Source organism: Salvelinus fontinalis, chromosome 33, assembly GCF_029448725.1.
Source record: "Salvelinus fontinalis isolate EN_2023a chromosome 33, ASM2944872v1, whole genome shotgun sequence".
Classification (NCBI taxonomy): domain Eukaryota; kingdom Metazoa; phylum Chordata; class Actinopteri; order Salmoniformes; family Salmonidae; genus Salvelinus; species Salvelinus fontinalis.
In genome coordinates, this window is record NC_074697.1 from 13,476,614 (window position 1) to 13,504,602 (window position 27,989).

At 46.9% G+C, this 27,989-nt stretch overlaps 1 protein-coding gene across 1 annotated transcript; it reads left to right on the forward strand.

Moving 5' to 3' along the window:
- Positions 1-809: 809 nt before the first annotated feature.
- On the forward strand, positions 810-26,159 carry treh (trehalase (brush-border membrane glycoprotein)). The gene is made up of 15 exons (XM_055895138.1): positions 810-5,485; positions 5,853-5,953; positions 7,338-7,482; positions 7,662-7,749; positions 10,548-10,648; positions 12,355-12,447; positions 13,777-13,893; positions 20,706-20,828; positions 21,206-21,255; positions 21,404-21,604; positions 22,383-22,600; positions 24,661-24,772; positions 24,886-24,998; positions 25,341-25,394; positions 25,589-26,159. Exons 1-15 carry the CDS (start codon positions 5,400-5,402, stop codon positions 25,736-25,738), a joined length of 1,752 nt encoding a protein of 583 aa, XP_055751113.1. The 5' UTR covers positions 810-5,399; the 3' UTR covers positions 25,739-26,159.
- Positions 26,160-27,989: the final 1,830 nt, after the last annotated feature.

A 27,989-nucleotide genomic window follows, 5' to 3' on the forward strand; every position in this document is an offset into this window, starting at 1 on the left:
GGGGGGGGGGTCTCCTGGGGGGATTGGGAGGGGTGTATTGGTGACTTCTGGCCCTGGGGAGGGGGGGATTGGGAGGGGTGTATTGATGACTTCTGGCCTTGGGGGGGTGGGAGGGGTGTCTTCTGGGGAGGGGGGGATTGGGAGGGGTGTCTTCTGGGGAGGGGGGGGTGGGAGGGGTGTCTTCTGGGGAGGGGTGTCTTCTGGGGAGGGGGGGATTGGGAGGGGTGTCTTCTGGGGAGGGGGGGATTGGGAGGGGTGTCTTCTGGGGAGGGGGGGATTGGGAGGGGTGTCTTCTGGGGAGGGGGGGATTGGGAGGGGTGTCTTCTGGGGAGGGGGGGATTGGGAGGGGTGTCTTCTGGGGAGGGGGGGATTGGGAGGGGTGTCTTCTGGGGAGGGGGGGATTGGGAGGGGTGTCTTCTGGGGAGGGGGGGATTGGGAGGGGTGTCTTCTGGGGAGGGGGGGGATTGGGAGGGGTGTCTTCTGGGGAGGGGGGGATTGGGAGGGGTGTCTTCTGGGGAGGGGGGGATTGGGAGGGGTGTCTTCTGGGGAGGGGGGGATTGGGAGGGGTGTCTTCTGGGGAGGGGGGGATTGGGAGGGGTGTCTTCTGGGGAGGGGGGGATTGGGAGGGGTGTCTTCTGGGGAGGGGGGGATTGGGAGGGGTGTCTTCTGGCCCTGGGGAGGGGGGGATTGGGAGGGGTGTGTCCTGGCCCTGGGGAGGGGGGGATTGGGAGGGGTGTGTCCTGGCCCTGGGGAGGGGGGGATTGGGAGGGGTGACTTCTGGTGAGGGGTGTATTCTGGGGAGGAGAGGATTGGGGGAGGGTGACTTCTGGGGGGGGGGGGTGTTTGTTATTGTAACTTGTAAACTTTCCCCAGAACAGCCTCTGAACAGTCTTGTCCACAAGGTTGTGTTTAGCTGGTAAATGTTGCTTTGGGGATCCCTGAAAAACAAGATGGCGCCAGATGCTCTTTCTGTTTCGCCTCTTTTCCAAGGACAAATATCGGATGTCTACAAATGTGTGTATCTACATGCTGTTGTCAAAATGAAATTCGATCTGTACCCAGTTGAACTACCATGTTGTGGGAGAATGTACACGGTGTAGACGTTCTGCTTTCTCATTGGTTGGGACTGTGACCCCGGTTTTCTCTGGTCTATTGTAGCCCCAGAATAAAACACAGCTAGCTTTTGGGATGCTTTTTAAGGGTTATATTGGAAAGGGTGGGCACTGTCCAGGATGGGGGTTAAATGTCTGTGACTGTAGATGAGAGAACAGGGGTCAAACAACAGGCACTTTGGCAGCCGCCTGTTTTTTCTTTTATTTTAATGTATTTTTCAGCCCCACTGGCAGCGGTAGCCACAGCCCATCACCTGGTCTATCACCTGGTCTATCACCTGGTCGTGTCCCTACATCCCCACATAGTGTCCCCACATAGTGCACCTACATCCTTACATAGTGTCCCCTACATAGTGTCCCCTACATAGTGTCCCCACATCCCTACATAGTGTCCCCTACATAGTGTCCCCACATAGTGTCCCCACATCCCTACATAGTGTCCCCTACATAGTGTCCCCTACATAGTGTCCCCTACATAGTGTCCCCTACATAGTGTCCCCACATCCCTACATAGTGTCCCCTACATAGTGTCCCCTACATAGTGTCCCCTACATAGTGTCCCCTACATAGTGTCCCCTACATAGTGTCCCCTACGTAGTGTCCCCTACGTAGTGTCCCCTACGTAGTGTCCCCTACATAGTGTCCCCTACATAGTGTCCCCTACATAGTGTCCCCTACATAGTGTCCCCTACATAGTGTCCCCTACATAGTGTCCCCTACATAGTGTCCCCTACATAGTGTCCCCTACATAGTGTCCCCTACATAGTGTCCCCTACATAGTGTCCCCTACATAGTGTCCCCTACATAGTGTCCCCTACATAGTGTCCCCTACATAGTGTCCCCTACATAGTGTCCCCTACATAGTGTCCCCTACATAGTGTCCCCTACATAGTGTCCCCTACATAGTGTCCCCTACATAGTGTCCCCTACATAGTGTCCCCTACATAGTGTCCCCTACATAGTGTCCCCTACATAGTGTCCCCTACATAGTGTCCCCTACATAGTGTCCCCTACATAGTGTCCCCTACATAGTGTCCCCTACATAGTGTCCCCTACATAGTGTCCCCTACATAGTGTCCCCTACATAGTGTCCCCTACATAGTGTCCCCTACATAGTGTCCCCTACATAGTGCACCCACATCCCTACATAGTGTCCCCACATATTGCCCAAGCCATAGGGCTCTGGTCAAATGTAGTGCACTACATAAAGAATTGGTATGCTATTTGTCAAGCAGCCCCTGACATGCTCTCATTTTACCATGACTCTACTGTGATTGGCTGTGGCTGTGATTGGCTGTGGCTGTGATTGGCTGTGGCTGTCCCTCCCAGTGGGGTTTCTGATCTTGGAGGAGACGAGGAGCAGGTTGCCTTTTTTATTTTTTAAAGATGAATTTCAATTGGATATATGATACACCAGGAAATGGTCTCCTCCTTCAAGGGTTTTTATTTTGGGGTGGGAGGGTTACTACTAGCTGCCCTGATGCATCGGTTACACCTCTCATGATGTAACACCACGTCCCCCTCCAGAATCAACCCCTAACCCCCCCCCCCCTCGGCGCCAGTCTGTTCCTGCTCATGCCAACTCCTTATGGTGTTGTTAGGTTTAGGAGTGATGAGTAGGCCCAGGGCAGACACAGCTCTTGGACCAGGCTCTCCTCTACCCATGTGCAGGTCTGACATGGCAGGACAGGTGTAAGTGAAGCTCTGTAGCTGTTTGGGGGGGGGGTTTCACGGCGATCTAAATCCTTCCGTCGAGATGTACAACTAGGAGGTAACCAGGGACTGCTTCTGGACAGGGTTGTACACTATTGTTGGGAAATGTTGTCTTGTAAGATCACTAGCATGTCAGGGAGGGCTGGAGAGGGAGACCTTTTTTCCGGGTCCCAAATGGCACCCTATTCCCTATATAGTGCACTACTTTTGACCAGAGGTCTATGTTAGTAGTGCGCTTATATAGGGAGTAGGGTTCAATTTGGATGCAGGGGCGGATCCCTCTGGCTAGATGCATCAGTTTTATTTCAGGGTGGGGTGGATGTTTTCCGGGGGGGGGGGGGGGGGGGTCTTACGTTGTGATATTTAAACAATCCGAATATTCACAAGAAGGGTTCTGGGTAGACAACTTCTTTCATGAAACTCTTCCCTTAAATTTTGACCATTTTTATTTTGTAACTCGATGTCAGTTGGATTAGAAGTTTGTTAAATTAAAAAAAAAAAAAAATTAAGTGAAAGAAAGCATTTAATTTTTTGGAATTGGCTGTTTCTCAGTGGAGCTGTGTTTAAATAATAGATACAAGTCTTCTGTGTTGTGGACATATCCTGATTGTTCATATCAGAGATGATACTTTTGGTTCAGAAATAAAGCTCACTGTAATTTGTCTGTTTCCTGTTCTTCTTATTTTCTTAAGAGATTAACTTGGGATTTTGGCAACTATGTTCTTCCCCAGAGTCAGGTGAACTAGTGGATATACTGTTTCCCCAAAAAAGTATATCCACTAGTTCCTCTGACTCTGGGGAAGTAGATAACTTGCGATTTTGGCAATGAGGCCCTTTATCACTTTAAACTATTGATTTATTCCTATTGGCTTCTACAATGTAGTTACGGAAATAGTATTTTCTCTTGAAACTGATGAGAACCATGCCTGGGGTTGTCCCTATATGCACCCTATTCCCGATGTAGTGCACTACTTTTGACTTTGACCTATGATCAAGGTTCTTGTAAACACTTCCTTAAGAGGGACACTTTTTTGAAGGGTTAGTAGTGACTAGCCACAACTCAATGTCCCAGAAGGCATCCTATTCCCTACATGTAGTGCATTTATGGGCCCTGGTCAAATGGTGCACTATGTAGGGTGCCATTTGGGACTAGAACTGAGCGATGAACCCCCCCCCCCCAAAAAATGTCAACTAATTAACCAACAGCAGTTCAATGCTTTGAATTAAAAACACACATATATATATATATATATATATATTGTGTGCGTAATGCGCAGTTCCTCTAGATCAGGGGTGTCAAAGTCAAATGGACGGAGGGCCAAATAAAAAATTTAGCTACAAGCCGAGGGCCGGACTGTTCGAATGTTCATTGAAAAAAATTTAAATGACGCATATAGTCTAGTGAACCTAATTGAACCTACTGAAAACCTAACAAATATATTCCAATATGATCAGATAAATAAAGCAATATTTTCTTATGGCTCTGTCAGTAATCTTTAATTTTCAACAGACACAAAAGACAAATTTCCTTTATATAAAAATCCCCATAACATGAACATTAAATGAAAGAAACCGGTATTCAAGGCACCATCAGTAGCCTATATTTTCTATTTTAGCAAAAGTGGGCTAAATTTACTTCAAAGAAAAAAACAATAATAGCAATTTTCTATCATCCACTCAACTGTAGTATTGGTGCGTGTAAAAGATCTGCGGGCTGCCGGCTTGCTGCGGTCTGCGGGCCGGTTCTAATAATAAATCAAGATCATCCCAGGGGCCGTAAAAAACCTTCTCGCGGGCCGGATGTGGCCCGCGGGCCTTGACTCTGACATATGTGCTCTAGATCAAGCCCCATCTGCGCGATCTAGTCGGAAGTTGTAGTGCCCAACAGGCCAACAATATACAAAGTTTAGTCAATTAAACATGGTAATTAACTACAATGACCATAATCCTTTGCGTGCCTACTGGTCCAGTCTGTTTATTTTATGCCTGCTATGGAAGAGACTGAAGAATGAGGGATCTCTACCTGAAAACACATGATCTACATAAGTGATTGATAGTTGGTATTCAGATGTCTTTTTAAAAGTAGGCTTTATTTTTGAGCAAATAGTAAAATTGTGATTTCTTTTGTCAGACAGCGTAGGCAGCAGCTCAGATCAGATGACTTGGGATGAAATATAACCAATACAATTAAATATTTTATTAAAATAACGTGAATAATTGATGGTTACGTCATGAGCAGTCGCTCACTACGATCATGAGACTTATTTTATTCTGTGTTACAGCGTTCAACCTACATAATGCATTGTGTATTTAATGTTTATTTAAAAAAAAAAAAAAAAAATCTTATTTTGTAATAATTAGACTGAAACCGGCCTTTAAAAGCACTAATCGCTCATCTCCATTTTGGGACAGACGTCATCCCTCAGGACAGCTGTAGGGATCCTGTTATTTCTCCTCTTTCAATTGGATAGAGAATGTGTTATGTGATCAGCAATATGCACTTTGACCTGTATGTAATTCTAGATAAGTGCCAGTGCTCCTCGCCCCCTTTTTGCTTTTGAGTTCCTTCTAAACATGAGAGCAGGGATGTGTTTGTGGATCTGTTTCGTGCTCTTCCTCTGTCCTTTCTACTGGTGTGCCTTGCCTCCACCTTGTGACAGGTAACACCATCTTTTTTTGTTGTTGCTACATTGACTTTTTTTGGGGTGCTTTTTATGGCCCTATTATGTTTCGAACGCTGAACTCTGGTTCATGGGGAAGTGTGTTTTATGACTCTGGGATTGATGCATGGCGTTCAGATAGAACTCAAAAAAATGTCTGTGAAGTTGGATTATCTCTCTTCAAAGAGGCTTAAACGTTAACACAGACTTTTTAGAAAATGGACTTGATTTTAGATTTTAAATGCACTTTAAAAGTTTTTATTGAACCTGTTGCTGTACTATCGGTTTGCTGCAGGTTCTTTTATGGGTGTTGTTTCACCTGTCATCCAGATTACCTGATAACCTGATTTAATGATTAACTCCTCAGTGAGATCTACTGTTATGGAGATATCCTACGGCAGGTTCAGACCGCCAAACTCTTTGATGATGACAAGTACTTTGTGGATATGAAGCTGAAGTCAGCCCCTGGTAAGTCTCGTAGGGGAATCAGTCAGCCCCTGGTAAGTCTCGTAGGGGAATCAGTCAGCCCCTGGTAAGTCTCGTAGGGGAATCAGTCAGCCCCTGGTAAGTCTCGTAGGGGAATCAGTCAGCCCCTGGTAAGTCTTGTAGGGCAATCAGTCAGCCCCTGGTAAGTCTCGTAGGGGAATCAGTCAGCCCCTGGTAAGTCTCGTAGGGGAATCAGTCAGCCCCTGGTAAGTCTCGAAGGGAAATCAGTCAGCCCCTGGTAAGTCTCGAAGGGGAATCAGTCAGCCCCTGGTAAGTCTCGTATGGGAATCAGTCAGCCCCTGGTAAGTCCCTTAGGGGAATCAGTCAGCCCCTGGTAAGTCTCGTAGGGGAATCAGTCAGCCCCTGGTAAGTCTCGTAGGGGAATCAGTCAGCCCCTGGTAAGTCTCGTAGGGGAATCAGTCAGCCCCTGGTAAGTCTCGAAGGGAAATCAGTCAGCCCCTGGTAAGTCTCGAAGGGGAATCAGTCAGCCCCTGGTAAGTCTCGTAGGAAAATCAGTCAGCCCCTGGTAAGTCTCGAAGGGGAATCAGTCAGCCCCTGGTAAGTCTCGTAGGAAAATCAGTCAGCCCCTGGTAAGTCTCGTAGGGGAATCAGTCAGCCCCTGGTAAGTCTCGTAGGGGAATCAGTCAGCCCCTGGTAAGTCTCGTAGGGGAATCAGTCAGCCCCTGTTAAGTCTCGTAGGGGAATCAGTCAGCCCCTGGTAAGTCTCGTAGGGGAATCAGTCAGCCCCTGGTAAGTCTCGTAGGGGAATCAGTCAGCCCCTGGTAAGTCTCGTAGGGAAATCAGTCAGCCCCTGGTAAGTCTCGTAGGGGAATCAGTCAGCCCCTGGTAAGTCTTGTAGGGGAATCAGTCAGCCCCTGGTAAGTCTTGTAGGGGAATCAGTCAGCCCCTGGTAAGTCTTGTAGGGTATTCAGCCCCAATACAGGCTGTGTGCCTCCAATGTCTGCTGTTTCTTTGCTTGAGGTCCGGGGCCGTATTTATCAAGCGTCTCAGTAGGAGTGTTGATAAAGTATCAGGTTGAACTTTTAGACTTCTGAAACCTTTTAAGGAAGTAATGTTTGACTGAAAATGATTAAATCAATAAATAAAGGTGACATGGACAGGGGGGGGGGGGTCCTGGGCCCGTATTCATGAAGCATCAGAGTAGGAGGGCTGATCTAGGATCAGGTCTGTCCTGTCCATGTAGATATAAAACAACTGATCTGAGACCACTAGTATCTCTCCACACACCTAATCAGAAGTCAATAACATTTCAGTCCATTCAGGAAGTAAAGTGAAAATGTCCGTTTTATTTTCTGTATTGAAATGGGAATTGAGCCCAATCCTGCACCTCCCTTCATACCCTCAGATATTATCCTGACAGCGTTTCACAACCTGACACACGGAGATCCTAGCTCTGTCCCGCCGTCCGTACTGAGAGACTTCCTTCTCGAGTACTTTGAAGAACCAGGGATGGAGTTTGAGCCGTGGTTCCCAACCGACTGGCATGACAAGTGAGAGAGAGAGCCGATCATACTGATTTGATCCTGACCAAACTGAGGCGTGAAATGTTTTGAGAACCAAAATGGCTCTCTCTTCCCTATAAGTAGTGCACTCTGTAGGGAATAGTGTGCCATTTTGGACTCAAGAAGGTAGTCTGTTCTGTTCAATACAAGGCATGTTCTGTGTGCAGGCCACAGTTCCTGACTGGAATAGCAGACGCAGAGCTGCGTAGCTGGGCCGAGAAGCTGCATCATCTGTGGAAATCTCTTGGCAGAAAGGTGATCGCATATGCTTTATCTATGGCCTTTAGTTAGATTTGCTCACCTCTTGCGTCCTCTGTCACCCTCCTGCGTCCTCTGTCACCCTCCTGCGTCCTCTGTCACCCTCCTGCGTCCTCTGTCACCCTCCTGCGTCCTCTGTCACCCTCCTGCGTCCTCTGTCACCCTCCTGCGTCCTCTTGTCACCTCCTTTTGAAAAAAAGGGTTTGTTTGAAATGAGAAGATTCTCCTTCTCCTCTCGCGAGCCATTAGGCAACTGGCGTTAAAGGGGTGGATCCCACAATAGATGTGTAAAGTGTTCAATACACATTAAGTCAGTTGTGCCGGACAATTCATAGATTAAAATGATAAAGTAGCATATCGTTTTAAATGAGTGCGTGTTTTTCTGACGAAACGAAAGCTAAGGGGGTGTGGCAGATATCCAAACTTTTCAGCAGCAGGATACGCTTGTGCTTCCTCGTCTGAAGTAGGCTAGGAGGAGGAGAGGACCGACCGTCTTCCATTTGCCGAATAACAAATTGACACGGGACGATGCACAAGTGTATCTGAGTCCTCCACAGATGATGGATATGCTAACAAGATGTCTCTCCCCTGTAACAAGGGGAGTCGTCCAGAGATGACGGATATGCTAACAAGATGTCTCTCTGTAACAAGGGGAGTCGTCCAGAGATGACGGATATGCTAACAAGATGTCTCTCCCCTGTAACAATGGGAGTCGTCCAGAGATGACGGATATGCTAACAAGATGTCTCTCTGTAACAAGGGGAGTCGTCCAGAGATGACGGATATGCTAACAAGATGTCTCTCTGTAACAAGGGGAGTCGTCCAGAGATGACGGATATGCTAACAAGATGTCTCTCCCCTGTAACAATGGGAGTCGTCCAGAGATGACGGATATGCTAACAAGATGTCTCTCCCCTGTAACAATGGGAGTCGTCCAGAGATGACGGATATGCTAACAAGATGTCTCTCTGTAACAATGGGAGTCGTCCAGAGATGACGGATATGCTAACAAGATGTCTCTCTGTAACAATGGGAGTCGTCCAGAGATGACGGATATGCTAACAAGATGTCTCTCCCCTGTAACAAGGGGAGTCGTCCAGAGATGACGGATATGCTAACAAGATGTCTCTCCCCTGTAACAAGGGGAGTCGTCCAGAGATGACGGATATGCTAACAAGATGTCTCTCCCCTGTAACAAGGGGAGTCGTCCAGAGATGACGGATATGCTAACAAGATGTCTCTCTGTAACAAGGGGAGTCGTCCAGAGATGATGGATATGCTAACAAGATGTCTCTCTGTAACAAGGGGAGTCGTCCAGAGATGACGGATATGCTAACAAGATGTCTCTCTGTAACAAGGGGAGTCGTCCAGAGATGACGGATATGCTAACAAGATGTCTCTCCCCTGTAACAAGGGGAGTCGTCCAGAGATGATGGATATACTAACAAGATGTCTCTCTGTAACAAGGGGAGTCGTCCAGAGATGACGGATATGCTAACAAGATGTCTCTCTGTAACAAGGGGAGTCGTCCAGAGATGATGGATACGCTAACAAGATGTCTCTCTGTAACAATGGGAGTCGTCCACAGATGACGGATATGCTAACAAGACGTCTCTCCCCTGTAACAAGGGGAGTCGTCCAGAGATGACGGATATGCTAACAAGACGTCTCTCCCCTGTAACAAGGGGAGTCGTCCAGAGATGACGGATATGCTAACAAGATGTCTCTCCCCTGTAACAATGGGAGTCGTCCACAAAGCGGCACGGCGGACTGTCTAGCTCCCGCCTATCCTTTCTTTGGATTGGTGGATACATTTCATTTTTGTAAATCCTTTTCTGAATATTCGATGTGGGTTGTTGACGTCAACCGCCTGTATTGAAAGGAGAGATACTACTAACCTCGTGCTCTGAATATGCGTAGCTATCTGGAGAAAACTCTGATATAAAGTGGGTTTTTTTCTCTCCAAGTGGCTGGGACGTGACGTGTCCTAATTGTATCAGTACACTGGTAACAACTTAAGTATTACGAAACATCTATTTGAGCAAATAAACCTCACGTAGCATATAGTCCATTCACTTTTTTTCTTTTTTTTTTGGACCAGATTCATCACTCAAAGATCTCCATACAAAAACTCCTTGCTTGGTGGGCGAAACAACATATCGCCCCCTGCTGGAGGGAGACAGATTTTCCATTGCGCTGGGCCTCTCTTTCCTTCCTCTCTGGTCCTTTGCTGAAGAGTTTTGAAATCTGCCACACCCCTTTTTTTAAATAAACTATTGTTTTCTCGCTGGAGAAAAGCGTGTACATTTTAAATGATATGCTACTTATAATTTTTATCTATAAAACATCTTGCACAACTAGCTCCATTTGTTTATCACCTGCCTGACGAGGCGCAATCGGAGGAGAGTCTCAATTCATTAAAGCACATTTTCGTCCACTTTTCCTCTCCTCGCCGCCTCTCGTCGATGTTACCTTGACACTTTTTTTTTTCTTTCAAATGGAGGACAGAGGAAGGACGCAGGAGTTGAGCAAATCGAATTGAGATCAGAGTCTAGGGATCAGTCCATCTCTGGGCAGCCACATGTATCTACTGTGGTGAAACAGGGGAAAAGGCCTAGTTATCTAGTGGTCGAATTTGGGGCCCCTCATACATTTGTATTGTACGTAGATTTTTCATAGTTTGATACTTCTGTCGTGTACTTACAGTATGTCTGGTAAAATATGATGACGTGTGTGTGTGTGTGCCAGAGCAGTGCTAACGTGAACTCAATTGTGTGTGTGTGTGTGTGTACCAGATCAGTAGTGATGCTTTGGCCAACCCAGACCAGTACTCTCAGATCTTCACCCCCCACCCTTTCGTCGTACCTGGAGGACGTTTCAGGGAACTGTACTACTGGTCAGTGAAGAGGTCACTCTGTCTGGACTGCTCTCTGCTTTTTTTCTGCTCTGTCTTCATAGCAGACCTTGATTCAAATACTATTTATAATCATTTTCAAATACTTTTATCTGGGATTGATTGAGCTTGCCTGGTGCTAATGGAATAGATGCAGAAAGTCAAAGTCAATCCATCTGGCACCCCAGGGATGCTAAAGCAGTAAGGGAGTTAAACTGAGGAACCCATTTGGCTAAATAGATGCTGTTTGGTTGGAAGTAGAGTAATGATTGAAACGGGTCCTTTGGGAGTACTCTCCTGTCCATTTCATTGTCTATATGTTTGGTGTCATCCAGGGTTTTGAGCGTGGCAGGTCACATCCACAGCCAGGCCTACCAAAGGGTCTGACTGCTAGCGGGTAGGGCTGCACAGACTGGGCAGGTTAGGGGGGGTCTGACTAATGCTGGCCCTCTATGGGGACAGACTGGGCAGGTTAGGGGGGGTCTGACTAATGCTGGCCCTCTATGGGGACAGACTGGGCAGGTTAGGGGGGTCTGACTAATGCTGGCCCTCTATGGGGACAGACTGGGCAGGTTAGGGGGTCTGACTAATGCTGGCCATCTATGGGGACAGACTGGGCAGGTTAGGGGGGGTCTGACTAATACTGGCCCTCTATGGGGACAGACTGGGCAGGTTAGGGGGGGTCTGACTAATGCTGGCCCTCTATGGGGACAGACTGGGCAGGTTAGGGGGGGTCTGACTAATGCTGGCCCTCTATGGGGACAGACTGGGCAGGTTAGGGGGGTCTGACTAATGCTGGCCCTCTATGGGGACAGACTGGGCAGGTTAGGGGGGTCTGACTAATGCTGGCCCTCTATGGGCACAGACTGGGCAGGTTAGGGGTGTCTGACTAATGCTGGCCCTCTATGGGGACAGACTGGGCAGGTTAGGGGGGTCTGACTAATGCTGGCCCTCTATGGGGACAGACTGGGCAGGTTAGGGGTGTCTGACTAATGCTGGCCCTCTATGGGGACAGACTGGGCAGGTTAGGGGGGTCTGACTAATGCTGGCCCTCTATGGGGACAGACTGGGCAGGTTAGGGGGTCTGACTAATGCTGGCCCTCTATGGGGACAGACTGGGCAGGTTAGGGGGGTCTGACTAATGCTGGACCTCTATGGGGACAGACTGGGCAGGTTAGGGGGGTCTGACTAATGCTGGACCTCTATGGGGACAGACTGGGCAGGTTAGGGGGTCTGACTAATGCTGGCCCTCTATGGGGACAGACTGGGCAGGTTAGGGGGGTCTGACTAATGCTGGCCCTCTATGGGGACAGACTGGGCAGGTTAGGGGGGTCTGACTAATGCTGGCCCTCTATGGGGACAGACTGGGCAGGTTAGGGGGGTCTGACTAATGCTGACCCTCTATGGGGACAGACTGGGCAGGTTAGGGGGGGTCTGACTAATGCTGGCCCTCTATGGGGACAGACTTGGCAGGTTAGGGGGGTCTGACTAATGCTGGCCCTCTATGGGGACAGACTGGGCAGGTTAGGGGGGTCTGACTAATGCTGGCCCTCTATGGGGACAGACTTGGCAGGTTAGGGGGGGTCTGACTAATGCTGGCCCTCTATGGGGACAGACAGGCCTGTTCATTCAGAGACCTTACCACTCAAGCCTCCAGTATGTATTGTTACCAGGGACAGTGAGGTGGATCTGCTCTCTGTTCCTCCCAGGGACTCCTACTGGGTGATCAATGGTCTCCTGCTCTCTGAGATGACAGACACTGCCCGTGGTATGATCCTCAACTTTATCCACCTCATCGACCGGTGAGCTGCACCTGCTGTCCGTCTGCCTGACATGTCTGTCCATCTGCCTGTCATGTCTGTCCATCTGCCTGTCATGTCTGTCCATCTGCCTGTCATGTCTGTCCATCTGCCTGTCATGTCTGTCCATCTGCCTGTCATGTCTGTCCGTCTGCCTGTCATGTCTGTCCGTCTGCCTGTCATGTCTGTCCGTCTGCCTGTCATGTCTGTCCGTCTGCCTGTCATGTCTGTCTGTCATGTCTGCCTGTCATGTCTGCCTGTCATGTCTGCCTGTCATGTCTGCCTGTCCGTCTGCCTGTCATGTCTGCCTGTCATGTCTGCCTGTCATGTCTGTCTGTCCGTCTGCCTGTCATGTCTGTCTGTCCGTCTGCCTGTCATGTCTGTCTGTCCGTCTGCCTGTCATGTCTGTCTGTCCGTCTGCCTGTCATGTCTGTCTGTCCGTCTGCCTGTCATGTCTGTCTGTCCGTCTGCCTGTCATGTCTGTCTGTCCGTCTGCCTGTCATGTCCGTCTGCCTGTCATGTCTGCCTGTCATGTCTGCCTGTCATGTCTGCCTGTCATGTCTGCCTGTCATGCCTGTCTGTCCGTCTGCCTGTCATGTCTGTCTGTCCGTCTGCCTGTCATGTCTGTCTGTCCGTCTGCCTGTCATGTCTGTCTGTCCGTCTGCCTGTCATGTCTGTCTGTCCGTCTGCCTGTCATGTCTGTCTGTCCGTCTGCCTGTCATGTCTGTCTGTCCGTCTGCCTGTCATGTCTGTCTGTCCGTCTGCCTGTCATGTCTGTCTGTCCGTCTGCCTGTCATGTCTGTCTGTCCGTCTGCCTGTCATGTCCGTCTGTCCGTCTGCCTGTCATGTCCGTCTGCCTGTCATGTCCGTCTGCCTGTCATGTCCGTCTGCCTGTCATGTCCGTCTGCCTGTCATGTCCGTCTGCCTGTCATGTCCGTCTGCCTGTCATGTCCGTCATGTCTGTCATGTCCGTCCATCTGCCTGTCATGTCTGTCCGTTTTATTTTTAATACATTTGTGTGTATTGTGTGTAAATTGTGTATTGTGTGTAGATTGATGAAGGGGGAAAAAATAATTTAATACATTTTAGAATAAGTCTGTAATGTAACAAAATGTGTAAAAAGTCAACTGGTCTGAATACTTTCCGAACACTCTATATACAATATGATTTTATATGATTTATTTGACAATTTAAAAATACACAATACAACCACATCTGGATACAAAGCATTTAAAAATCATCAAGGATCATCAAATGAAAGATGCAAAACGAATGGGATTGAGCCGGTATGTCTTTTTTTGTCATATCTTGATTTTATTTCTCCCTCTCCAGATATGGTTTCATCCCCAACGGGGCCAGAGTTTACTACGAGCGTCGCAGTCAGCCCCCCTTCCTGACTCTGATGGTGGAGAGTTACTATCAGACCACTAACGACAAAGATTTCCTCAGGTAACTACCTATCAGACCGCTAAAGACAAAGATTTCCTCAGGTAACTACCTATCAGACCGCTAAAGACAATGATTTCCTCAGGTAACTACCTATCAGACCGCTAAAGACAAAGATTTCCTCAGGTAACTACCTATCAGACCGCTAAAGACAAAGATTTCCTCAGGTAACTACCTATCAGACCGCTAAAGACAAAGATTTCCTCAGGTAACTACCTATCAGACCGCTAAAGACAAAGATTTCCTCAGGTAACTACCTATCAGACCGCTAAAGACAAAGATTTCCTCAGGTAACTACCTATCAGACCGCTAAAGACAAAGATTTCCTCAGGTAACTACCTATCAGACCGCTAAAGACAAAGATTTCCTCAGGTAACTACCTATCAGACCGCTAAAGACAAAGATTTCCTCAGGTAACTACCTATCAGACCGCTAAAGACAAAGATTTCCTCAGGTAACTACCTATCAGACCGCTAAAGACAAAGATTTCCTCAGGTAACTACCTATCAGACCGCTAAAGACAAAGATTTCCTCAGGTAGTTACTAAAGACAAAGATTTCCTCAGGTAGTTACTATCCGACTGCTAAAGACAAAGATTTCCTCAGGTAACTACCTATCAGACCGCTAAAGACAAAGATTTCCTCAGGTAGTTACTAAAGACAAAGATTTCCTCAGGTAGTTACTATCCGACTGCTAAAGACAAAGATTTCCTCAGGTAACTACCTATCAGACCGCTAACGACAAAGATTTCCTCAGGTAGTTACTAAAGACAAAGATTTCCTCAGGTAGATACTATCAGACCTCTAAAGACAAAGATTTCCTCAGGTAGTTAATAAAGACAAAGATTTCCTCAGGTAGTTACTATCAGACTGCTAAAGACAAAGATTTCCTCAGGTAACTACCTATCAGACCGCTAAAGACAAAGATTTCCTCAGGTAGTTACTCTCAGACCGCTAAAGACAAAGATTTCCTCAGGTAGTTACTAAAGACAAAGATTTCCTCAGGTAGTTAATAAAGACAAAGATTTCCTCAGGTAGATACTATCAGACTGCTAAAGACAAAGATTTCCTCAGGTAGTTACTATCAGACCTCTAAAGACAAAGATTTCCTCAGGTAGTTACTAAAGACAAAGATTTCCTCAGGTAGTTAATAAAGACAAAGATTTCCTCAGGTAGATACTATCAGACTGCTAAAGACAAAGATTTCCTCAGGTAGTTACTAAAGACAAAGATTTCCTCAGGTAGTTACTAAAGACAAAGATTTCCTCAGGTAGTTAATAAAGACAAAGATTTCCTCAGGTAGATACTATCAGACTGCTAAAGACAAAGATTTCCTCAGGTAGTTACTAAAGACAAAGATTTCCTCAGGTAGATACTATCAGACTGCTAAAGACAAAGATTTCCTCAGGTAACTACCTATCAGACCGCTAAAGACAAAGATTTCCTCAGGTAGTTACTCTCAGACCGCTAAAGACAAAGATTTCCTCAGGTAGTTACTATCAGACCGCTAACGACAAAGATTTCCTCAGGTAGTTACTATCAGAATGCTAAAGACAAAGATTTCCTCAGGTAACTACCTATCAGACCGCTAAAGACAAAGATTTCCTCAGGTAGTTACTAAAGACAAAGATTTCCTCAGGTAGATACTATCAGACTGCTAAAGACAAAGATTTCCTCAGGTAGTTACTATCAGACCTCTAAAGACAAAGATTTCCTCAGGTAGTTACTAAAGACAAAGATTTCCTCAGGTAGTTACTATCAGACTGCTAAAGACAAAGATTTCCTCAGGTAACTACCTATCAGACCGCTAAAGACAAAGATTTCCTCAGGTAACTACCTATCAGACCGCTAAAGACAAAGATTTCCTCAGGTAACTACCTATCAGACCGCTAAAGACAAAGATTTCCTCAGGTAACTACCTATCAGACCGCTAAAGACAAAGATTTCCTCAGGTAACTACCTATCAGACCGCTAAAGACAAAGATTTCCTCAGGTAACTACCTATCAGACCGCTAAAGACAAAGATTTCCTCAGGTAACTACCTATCAGACCGCTAAAGACAAAGATTTCCTCAGGTAACTACCTATCAGACCGCTAAAGACAAAGATTTCCTCAGGTAACTACCTATCAGACCGCTAAAGACAAAGATTTCCTCAGGTAACTACCTATCAGACCGCTAAAAACAAAGATTTCCTCAGGTAACTACCTATCAGACCGCTAAAGACAAAGATTTCCTCAGGTAACTACCTATCAGACCGCTAAAGACAAAGATTTCCTCAGGTAGTTACTATCAGACCGCTAACGACAAAGATTTCCTCAGGTAGTTACTATCAGACCGCTAACGACAAAGATTTCCTCAGGTAGTTACTAAAGACAAAGATTTCCTCAGGTAACTACCTATCAGACTGCTAAAGACAAAGATTTCCTCAGGTAGTTACTATCAGACCTCTAAAGACAAAGATTTCCTCAGGTAGTTACTAAAGACAAAGATTTCCTCAGGTAGTTACTATCCGACTGTTAAAGACAAAGATTTCCTCAGGTAACTACCTATCAGACCGCTAAAGACAAAGATTTCCTCAGGTAGTTACTAACGACAAAGATTTCCTCAGGTAGTTACTATCAGACTGCTAAAGACAAAGATTTCCTCAGGTAGTTACTATCAGACCGCTAAAGACAAAGATTTCCTCAGGTAGTTACTATCAGACCTCTAAAGACAAAGATTTCCTCAGGTAGTTACTAAAGACAAAGATTTCCTCAGGTAGTTACTATCAGACTGCTAAAGACAAAGATTTCCTCAGGTAACTACCTATCAGACCGCTAAAGACAAAGATTTCCTCAGGTAGTTACTAAAGACAAAGATTTCCTCAGGTAGTTACTATCCGACTGCTAAAGACAAAGATTTCCTCAGGTAGTTACTATCAGACCTCTAAAGACAAAGATTTCCTCAGGTAGTTACTAAAGACAAAGATTTCCTCAGGTAGTTACTATCAGACCGCTAAAGACAAAGATTTCCTCAGGTAGTTACTAAAGACAAAGATTTCCTCAGGTAACTACCTATCAGACCGCTAAAGACAAAGATTTCCTCAGGTAGTTACTAAAGACAAAGATTTCCTCAGGTAGTTACTAAAGACAAAGATTTCCTCAGGTAGTTACTATCAGACCGCTAAAGACAAAGATTTCCTTAGGTAACTACCTATCAGACCGCTAACGACAAAGATTTCCTCAGGTAATTACTATCAGACCGCTAAAGACAAAGATTTCCTCAGGTAGTTACTAAAGACAAAGATTTCCTCAGGTAGTTACTATCAGACTGCTAAAGACAAAGATTTCCTCAGGTAGTTACTATCAGACTGCTAAAGACAAAGATTTCCTCAGGTAGTTACTATCAGACCGCTAACGACAAAGATTTCCTCAGGTAGTTACTATCAGACCGCTAAAGACAAAGATTTCCTCAGGTAGTTACTATCAGACCGCTAAAGACAAAGATTTCCTCAGGTAGTTACTAAAGACAAAGATTTCCTCAGGTAGATACTATCAGACTGCTAAAGACAAAGATTTCCTCAGGTAGTTACTATCAGACCTCTAAAGACAAAGATTTCCTCAGGTAGTTACTAAAGACAAAGATTTCCTCAGGTAGTTACTATCAGACTGCTAAAGACAAAGATTTCCTCAGGTAACTACCTATCAGACCGCTAAAGACAAAGATTTCCTCAGGTAACTACCTATCAGACCGCTAAAGACAAAGATTTCCTCAGGTAACTACCTATCAGACCGCTAAAGACAAAGATTTCCTCAGGTAACTACCTATCAGACCGCTAAAGACAAAGATTTCCTCAGGTAACTACCTATCAGACCGCTAAAGACAAAGATTTCCTCAGGTAACTACCTATCAGACCGCTAAAGACAAAGATTTCCTCAGGTAACTACCTATCAGACCGCTAAAAACAAAGATTTCCTCAGGTAACTACCTATCAGACCGCTAAAGACAAAGATTTCCTCAGGTAACTACCTATCAGACCGCTAAAGACAAAGATTTCCTCAGGTAACTACCTATCAGACCGCTAAAGACAAAGATTTCCTCAGGTAGTTACTATCAGACCGCTAACGACAAAGATTTCCTCAGGTAGTTACTATCAGACCGCTAACGACAAAGATTTCCTCAGGTAGTTACTAAAGACAAAGATTTCCTCAGGTAACTACCTATCAGACTGCTAAAGACAAAGATTTCCTCAGGTAGTTACTATCAGACCTCTAAAGACAAAGATTTCCTCAGGTAGTTACTAAAGACAAAGATTTCCTCAGGTAGTTACTATCCGACTGCTAAAGACAAAGATTTCCTCAGGTAACTACCTATCAGACCGCTAAAGACAAAGATTTCCTCAGGTAGTTACTAAAGACAAAGATTTCCTCAGGTAGTTACTATCAGACTGCTAAAGACAAAGATTTCCTCAGGTAGTTACTATCAGACCGCTAACGACAAAGATTTCCTCAGGTAGTTACTATCAGACTGCTAAAGACAAAGATTTCCTCAGGTAGTTACTATCAGACCGCTAAAGACAAAGATTTCCTCAGGTAGTTACTATCAGACCTCTAAAGACAAAGATTTCCTCAGGTAGTTACTAAAGACAAAGATTTCCTCAGGTAGTTACTATCAGACTGCTAAAGACAAAGATTTCCTCAGGTAACTACCTATCAGACCGCTAAAGACAAAGATTTCCTCAGGTAGTTACTAAAGACAAAGATTTCCTCAGGTAGTTACTATCCGACTGCTAAAGACAAAGATTTCCTCAGGTAGTTACTATCAGACCTCTAAAGACAAAGATTTCCTCAGGTAGTTACTAAAGACAAAGATTTCCTCAGGTAGTTACTATCAGACTGCTAAAGACAAAGATTTCCTCAGGTAACTACCTATCAGACCGCTAAAGACAAAGATTTCCTCAGGTAGTTACTAAAGACAAAGATTTCCTCAGGTAACTACCTATCAGACCGCTAAAGACAAAGATTTCCTCAGGTAGTTACTAAAGACAAAGATTTCCTCAGGTAGTTACTAAAGACAAAGATTTCCTCAGGTAGTTACTATCAGACCGCTAAAGACAAAGATTTCCTTAGGTAACTACCTATCAGACCGCTAACGACAAAGATTTCCTCAGGTAATTACTATCAGACCGCTAAAGACAAAGATTTCCTCAGGTAGTTACTAAAGACAAAGATTTCCTCAGGTAGTTACTATCAGACTGCTAAAGACAAAGATTTCCTCAGGTAGTTACTATCAGACTGCTAAAGACAAAGATTTCCTCAGGTAGTTACTATCAGACCGCTAACGACAAAGATTTCCTCAGGTAGTTACTATCAGACCGCTAAAGACAAAGATTTCCTCAGGTAGTTACTATCAGACCGCTAAAGACAAAGATTTCCTCAGGTAGTTACTATCAGACCGCTAAGGACAAAGATTTCCTCAGGTAGTTACTATCAGACCGCTAAAGACAAAGATTTCCTCAGGTACTGATTCCTTTTTTTGCCCACCATTTTGTTTATGACTAGGGCTTGTCATGAATGGATGTGATGCTCAAAGGCGTCCATTCTAAAAGTTGGCAGAACTTTCTGTTCAGGTTGTAACGGTTTTGATTTGAGGTTATTGTTTGTAGGGGTGACACGTAGGTTGTGCCTACCAGAGAAAAAATATTGATTTCTCCTTTTTATTTGGGAGGGAAATGAGTCCTGTCTGGTCCGTCAAGTCTACACCAATACAAAGGACTCGTGTAAAAGTCGGAATGGAAATACTCTTTTCATAAACCCTTAAAACATTGGAAATAACTTCAAAAACAACAGTTTTCTTTTGCGTGGGTTTTATTACCAACATAAATGATCACACACATAACGATATAACAAACAACGAGCTCTGGTTCCTCCAGAAATGTCACGTGCCTCGGGACTACAAGAGTCCAGCCCAGGAAAAGGAGTCACGCAATGTTTGTCCGTTCATAAAGTGTAGCGTAACCAACCCAGTCTCAATTATACAATCAAAATATCAACTCTTTTACCACACAACCATAAAGAGTATCAAATCTCAGTTGTCTTCAATTTGGAAAATATTCACAACCAACTCTACTGTGTAGGACTGCTCTGCCAGCCCTAGATTATAATCCCAACCTACTCTACTGTGTAGGACTGCTCTTCCAGCCCTAGATTATAATCCCAACCTACTCTACTGTGTAGGACTGCTCTTCCAGCCCTAGATTATAATCCCAACCTACTCTACTGTGTAGGACTGCTCTTCCAGCCCTAGATTATAATCCCAACCTACTCTACTGTGTAGGACTGCTCTTCCAGCCCTAGATTATAATCCCAACCTACTCTACTGTGTAGGACTGCTCTTCCAGCCCTAGATTATAATCCCAACCTACTCTACTGTGTAGGACTGCTCTTCCAGCCCTAGATTATAATCCCAACCTACTCTACTGTGTAGGACTGCTCTTCCAGCCCTAGATTATAATCCCAACCTACTCTACTGTGTAGGACTGCTCTTCCAGCCCTAGATTATAATCCCAACCTACTCTACTGTGTAGGACTGCTCTTCCAGCCCTAGATTATAATCCCAACCTACTCTACTGTGTAGGACTGCTCTTCCAGCCCTAGATTATAATCCCAACCTACTCTACTGTGTAGGACTGCTCTGCCAGCCCTAGATTATAATCCCAACCTACTCTACTGTGTAGGACTGCTCTGCCAGCCCTAGATTATAATCCCAACCTACTCTACTGTGTAGGACTGCTCTGCCAGCCCTAGATTATAATCCCAACCTACTCTACTGTGTAGGACTGCTCTGCCAGCCCTAGAGCAGGAGTACCAGTTCTGGATGCGGAACCGCTCTGTGGCCGTTGAGGTGAACGGGAATAAGCATGTCCTGAACCGCTTTGATGTACAGGTCGGCCTGCCCAGGTATGGAGCACGACAGGAAAATTACCCTCATCTCCTTCAATACAACACACAATTTTATTTGTCCATCTGTTACAACACAAAATCCAACCCTCGTACATGTGTTTTTGGAGTTGATTTGTTTGTGTGCGTCTGTCTGTGTATTTATCTGTATGTTTTTCTGTCCATCTGTGTGTGTGTGTGTGTGTGTCTGTCCATCTGTGTGTGTGTGTGTGTGTGTCTGTCCATCTGTGTGTGTGTGTGTGTGTGTCTGTCCATCTGTGTGTGTGTGTGTGTGTCTGTCCATCTGTGTGTGTGTGTGTGTGTGTGTGTGTGTCTGTCCATCTGTGTGTGTCTGTGTGTCTGTATCTGTGTGTGTGTGTGTGTTACTTTACTTCCAGACCGGAGTCCTACAGTGATGATCTAGAGCTGGCTGAAGGTCTGACCGATGGTAAACGTTATCACTTACTTCATGAACAAACAACATTCCCATCATGAACCCACTATCTATTGGGTTGTTGTGAAGCGGTGTACTTTAGAATAGAGTGAAGCCCTTTAGAGACCCAGCCTTTACCTGAGTCCCCCTCCCTGCTACTCAGATGCTGCAGAGAGGCTGTGGAAAGAGCTGCATTCAGGAGCAGAGTCCGGGTGGGACTTCTCGTCTCGCTGGTTTGTGGACGGCCTGGGGAACAACAACGGATCTCTGCGAGACACCAGAACCAGTCTGCTCATTCCTACAGACCTCAACGCTCTGCTCTGTCGCAACGAGAGGACCCTGGCTCACTTCTACAGGACGCTGGGTGAGGAGAAAGACTTGCCGCATATCACCTTTGGCTAGCTAGCGGAAGGAATTTTCTTTACCACCGGTCCCAGTTATAACCTCTGGGCCCTAGCTATAACCTCTGGGCCCTAGTTATAACCTCTGGGCCCTAGCTATAACCTCTGGGCCCTAGCTATAACCTCTGGGCCCTAGCTATAACCTCTGGGCCCTAGCTATAACCTCTGGGCCCTAGCTATAACCTCTGGGCCCTAGCTATAACCCCCGGGCCCTAGCTATAACCTCTGGGCCCTAGCTATAGCCTCTGGGCCCTAGCTATAACCTCTGGGCCCCTAGCTATAACCTCTGGGCCCTAGCTATAGCCTCTGGTCCCTAGCTATAGCCTCTGGGCCCTAGCTGTAGCCTCTGGGCCCTAGTTGTAGCCTCTGGGCCCTAGTTATAACCTCTGGGCCCTAGTTATAACCTCTGGGCCCTAGTTATAACCTCTGGGCCCTAGTTATAACCTCTGGGCCCTAGTTATAACCTCTGGGCCCTAGCTGTAGCCTCTGGGCCCTAGCTGTAGCCTCTGGGCCCTAGCTGTAGCCTCTGGGCCCTAGCTGTAGCCTCTGGGCCCTAGCTATAGCCTCTGGGCCCTAGCTATAGCCTCTGGGCCCTAGCTGTAGCCTCTGCGCCCTAGTTGTAGCCTCTGGGCCCTAGCTATAACCTCTGGGCCCTAGTTGTAGCCATAGGCACAGATATTTTTGTCATCGAGTCATGTTGGCCAGTAAAAGTCCTGTCCCTAGTATAATCTGTTGTTCCAGGTAATGAGCCTGAAGCAGCGCGGTACGACAAAGCTTTATCAGCCAGACGAGAGGCCATAGAGGCATTGCTGTGGGATGAGAAGAGGGGAGTCTGGTTGGACTACAGCCTGGTAACCAACACCTCCCACCCTGCATTCTACCCCACTAACTTGGCCCCTATCTGGGCACACTGCTACTCCCAGCCTTCCATGGGACAGAGGGCACTACATTATCTACAGGTTAGTTAGCTTGCTGGTCCCAAGACCTCACTCTCTGTGAAAAGAATCATTGTCCTGTTGAAATACTGTTGACTGAAAGAGCGTGTACATTGAATTGTCACTGAAAAATACACACACCCATTGAGTTACTGTAGAAATGTGTATTTATAATAGTTAGTGTTAACTCTATGGTGATAGGTGGGCTGAGGGGTGGGAGTTTGTTATATATAGTATTGTTATATATAAAAGTACCATGTATGTAAAATGTATAGGTACCGTATGTATAGTTGAAGTCGGAAGTTTACATACACTTAGGTTGGAGTCATTAAAACTCGTTTTTCAACCACTCCACAAATGTCTTGTTAACAAACTATAATTTTGGCAAGTCGGTTAGGACATCTACTTTGTTCATGACACAAGTCATTTTTCCAACAATTGTTTACAGACAGATTATTTCACTTATAATTCACCGAATCACAATTCCAGTGGGTCAGAGGTCAACATACACTAAGTTGACTGTGTCTTTAAACAGCTTGGAAAATTCCAGAAAATTATGTCATGGCTTTAGAAGCTTCTGATAGTTTGGAGGAAAAAGGGGGAGGCTTGCAAACCGAAGAACACCATCCCAACCGTGAAGCACGGGGGTGGCAGCATCATGTTGTGGGGGTGCTTTGCTGCAGGAGGGACTGGTGCATTTCACAAAATAGATGGCATCATGAGGCAGGAAAATGATGTGGATATATTGAAGCAACATCTCAAGACAGGTTGGTCATAAATGGGTCTCCCAAATGGACAATGACCCCAAGTTGTGGCAAAATGGCTTAAGGACAACAAAGTCAAGGTACTGGAGTGGCCATCACAAAGCCCTGACCTCAATCCTATAGAAAATGTGTGGGCAGAACTGAAAAAGCGTGTGCGAGCAAGGAGGCCTACAAACCTGACTCAGTTACACCAGCTCTGTCAGGAAGAATGGGCCAAAATTCATAAATGTATTTGTCTAATGTGAATGTAAACTTCCGACTGTGTATGTAGCAAAAAAGCGGTAAAAAAACAAAGATATTTGTTCTCCAAAGAGGGGGGTCAAGTACTGATTAAATATTCTCTCTCCCTCCCTCCCTCCCTCCCTACCTCCCTCCCTCCCTCCCTCGCCCCCCCTCCCTCCCTCCCTCCCTCCCTCCCTCCCTCCCTCCCTCCTACCTCCCTCCCTCCTACCTCCCTCCCTCCTCCCCCTCCCTCCCTCCCCTTCCCTCCCCTTCCCTCCCTTCCCTCCCTCCCTCCCCCCTCCCTCCCTCCCTCGCCCCCCCCTCTCTCCCTCCCTCCCCTCTCTCCTTCCCTCCCTCCCCTCCCTTCCCTCCCTCCCTCCCTCCCCCCCTCCTCCCTCCCTCCCCCCCTCCCTCCCTCCCCCCCTCCCCCCCTCCCTCCCCCCCTCCCTCCCTCCCTCCCTCCCCTCCCTTCCCTCCCTTCCCTCCCTCCCTCCCTCCCTCCCCCTCCCTCCCCCCTCCCTCCCTTCCCTCCCTCCCTCCCCTCCCTCCCTCCCTCCCTCCTCCCCTCTCTTTCTCCTTCCCTCCCTCCCTCCCTCCCTCCCTCCCTCCCTCCGCTTCCTCCCTCCGCTTCCTCCCTCCGCTTCCTCCCTCCGCTTCCTCCCTCCCTCCCTCCCTCCCTCCCCCCCTCCCTCCCTCCCTCCCCCCTCCCTCCCTCCCTCCCTCCCTCCCCTCCCTTCCCTCCCTCCCTCCCTCTCTCTCTCCTTCCCTCCGCTCCCTCCCTCCCCTCCCTCCCTCCCTCTCTCTCTCCTTCCCTCCGCTCCCTCCCTCCCTCCCCCCCTCCTCCCCTCCCCTCCTCCCCTCCCTCCCTTCCCTCCCCTCCCTCCCTCCCTCCCTCCCTCCCCCCTCCCTCCCTCCTCCCCCCTCCCTCCCTCCCCTCCCTTCCCTTCCCTCCCTCCCTCCCTCTCTCTCTCCTTCCCTCCCCTCCCCCCCTCCTCCCCTCCCCTACTCCCCTCCCTCCCCCCTCCCTCCCTTCCCTTCCCTCCCTCCCTCCCTCCCTTCCCTCCCTCCCTCCCCCCCCTCCTCCCCTCCCTCCCGTAGACTAGTGGTGGTCTTGAGTTCCCTAACGGTGTCCCTACGTCCCTGGTTGACAGTGGTCAGCAGTGGGACTACCCCAATGCATGGCCTCCTCTGCAACACATACTCATCCAAGGTAGGACCTGGTTAACCCTGATATGGTTGGCATGTTGCGTCTACATCCCATATGTCCCTATAAGGTGAACTATGACCCCTGTCCAATCGGTAACTCTGTTATCTTCCAATCAGGCCTGTCCAGTCTGCCCTCCCAGGAAGCTAAAGAGCTGGGGTTTGATTTGGCTCAGCGGTGGATCAGAACTAACTGGCTGGCCTACGTCAAGTACGAAGCCATGTTTGAGAAGGTGATTTAAAGATATTTATAAATATTTATATTGTGTGCAGGGTGATGTTGCCTCTAGACAATGGTTGGCAATAGGCCGGCCCGCGGTCCAAAACAAACCCGCAAATTCGATTTTTCTTTCTCCCCCGCCTCAAAGTTTTAGGTGGCTAAATCTACTTGCCTACCCCCATGCCCTAGACACTGTTCATGGGTCACTTTAGCATTTCCACCACTAATGGTTGCGATTGGGGCGGAGGGAAAGCTGATCCTAGATCTCCATCTAAGAGAAGATATCCACAACACATTGTGCCTTTTTAATAAAAGCTCAACATATCTGCGGGTTTGTTTTCTCTCTCTCTGTCAGTATAATGTGAACGGAGATGGGAAGCCTGGCGGAGGAGGAGAATATGAAGTTCAGGTACGCTATGAATATCACTATTAATATATATATATATTAATACATGTAACACTATGATATCTCATCCTAAAAGTTGCTCTGGATAAGAGCGAAATAAATAAAATCTCTATCTAGTCTTTTGTATTTGACTTATTTCAAACACATCTTTTTGAGTTGACTCTGTGTGTGTGTGTCTCTTTGTGTCTGTGTTGTAGTTGGGATTTGGCTGGACCAATGGTGTGGCTCTCCAGCTCCTGTCTCAGTACGGTGAGCGGCTCACCTCCGGTGGCAGCGGCTTCACTCCGTGTTTAAGCATCAGCGTCTCTGTGGCCCTGCTCTGCTCAGCACAAACTCTGTTCCTATGAAATACAATGGGTGTGGGGTGGAGTTGCCCCTAGACGCTGATCTCGGGTCAGTCCCCCCCCCCCCCCCCCCCCCCACTAATAGTTAGGATTGGGGCGGAGTAAGCTGATCCTAGATCTGTACGTAGAGGGAAACTTCACTTTGGAGATGTTAAAATGTTAATGCTTAGAGGAGAATGATGGTTAAACTGTACAGAGTCTGAAAATGAAGATAATTTAAACTCTGTTTCCCCTGCTAACTATCATAGTGAGGGTGTGTGTGTGGTGTGTGTGCGCACGCCACTATGTCTTGTAGGCTGTGAGTGTTCTCACTGCTTGATATTAAATTGACACACACACACACCATACACACATGATTATCATGGTAGCTGATATTGAACTGAACTGCTACCATGATAATCATGTGTGTATGGTGTGTGTGTGTCAATTTAATATCAAGCAGTGAGAACACTCACAGCCTACAAGACATAGTGGCGTGCGCACACACACCCTATATTGAACTGAAATCACAAACAATAATTATCTTCGTCCAAATAAAGGGTATTTCACTGTAGCTGAACTGTCAGTGTGTCAGGAAGCATCTCCATACAAACTGGACGTCCGATGTGGAACCATTGATGTGTGTGAGAGTCTCAAGTGGAACCCCGTTCCCTACTCTAGAACAGGGCCCTAGTGCACGTTAAAGAAGATAGGGAGGCATATAGGACGGAGACAGTGTGAGATGTGCAGTGATTGGTTTAAAGATAATCAGATCTAGTGGTGTGAGATGTGCAGTGATTGGTTTAAAGATAATCAGATCTAGTGGTGTGAGATGTGCAGTGATTGGTTTAAAGATAATCCGATCTAGTGGTGTGAGATGTGCAGTGATTGGTTTAAAGATCATCAGATCTAGTGGTGTGAGATGTGCAGTGATTGGTTTAAAGATAATTAGATCTAGTGGTGTGAGATGTGCAGTGATTGGTTTAAAGATAGTACAATCTAGTGGTGTGAGATGTGCAGTGATTGGTTTAAAGATAATCTGCTCTAGTGGTGTGAGATGTGCAGTGATTGGTTTAAAGATAATACAATTAGATCTGGTGGTGTGAGATGTGCAGTGATTGGTTTAAAGATAGTACAATCTAGTGGTGTGAGATGTGCAGTGATTGGTTTAAAGATAATTAGATCTAGTGGTGTGAGATGTGTGACTCATGTCTAAATGAATCAATTGTCTCCTATTCTGCCTGTTTGAAGGTCAACTTGGGAGAAACTGGGGAACGATATGACTGTAATCCCTCGGAGCATTTGGCAACAGACAATAAATGTCCTGCTGTTTTAATGCAGTCACTATGGGCAGTGTTGTTCGTAGTTTGAGTTGAACGAGTATGGGCAATGTATGAACAGCTCTTGTTTATTATAAAAGGTATTTCTGTTTGTTCACCTGACTGAATTTTTTCACTGTCAGTCTTTGCCGGTGTGTGTCTGGAGAAACTGTGCACTACTCTTGAACGTGAAATAGGTTTACCCTAATTGGCTGTCAGAAGAGACCAGTGTCTGCCATCTCAATATAACAAACACACAGAGATATGCGAAAGGTCATCAGATGAGAGGTTTGGGCTAATCTGCTCCTCAAAGAGAAATGCCACTGAGCCGTCCTTGGAGATATGAGGCAGGAGAGGAGTCCAGGAGATAGGAGGCAGGAGAGGAGTCCAGGAGATAGGAGAGGAGTCCAGGAGGCAGGAGAGGAGTCCAGGAGGCAGGAGAGGAGTCCAGGAGATAGGAGGCAGGAGAGGAGTCCAGGAGATAGGAGGCAGGAGAGGAGTCCAGGAGATAGGAGGCAGGAGAGGAGTCCAGGAGATAGGAGGCAGGAGAGGAGTCCAGGAGATAGGAGGCAGGAGAGGAGTCCAGGAGATAGGAGGCAGGAGACAGGAGAGGAGTCCAGGAGATAGGAGGCAGGAGAGGAGCCCAGGAGATAGGAGGCAGGAGGCAGGAGAGGAGTCCAGGAGATAGGAGGCAGGAGACAGGAGAGGAGTCCAGGAGATAGGAGGCAGGAGAGGAGCCCAGGAGATAGGAGCCAGGAGAGGAGCCCAGGAGATAGGAGGCAGGAGACAGGAGAGGAGTCCAGGAGATAGGAGGCAGGAGAGGAGCCCAGGAGATAGGAGCCAGGAGAGGAGTCCAGGAGATAGGAGGCAGGAGAGGAGTCCAGGAGATAGGAGGCAGGAGAGGAGTCCAGGAGATAGGAGATAGGAGGCAGGAGGCAGGAGAGGAGCCCAGGAGA

What these genes read in the sequence shown, in the direction of transcription:
- treh (XM_055895138.1), top strand. Translation starts at nt 5,400, where the DNA reads ATGAGAGCAGGGATGTGTTTGTGGATCTGTTTCGTGCTCTTCCTCTGT. An exon ending in TTGCCTCCACCTTGTGACAG is followed by an intron (nt 5,486 to 5,852) that starts GTAACACCATCT and finishes TTAACTCCTCAG; the next exon opens with TGAGATCTACTGTTATGGAG. An exon ending in GGCTGAAGGTCTGACCGATG is followed by an intron (nt 21,256 to 21,403) that starts GTAAACGTTATC and finishes CCTGCTACTCAG; the next exon opens with ATGCTGCAGAGAGGCTGTGG.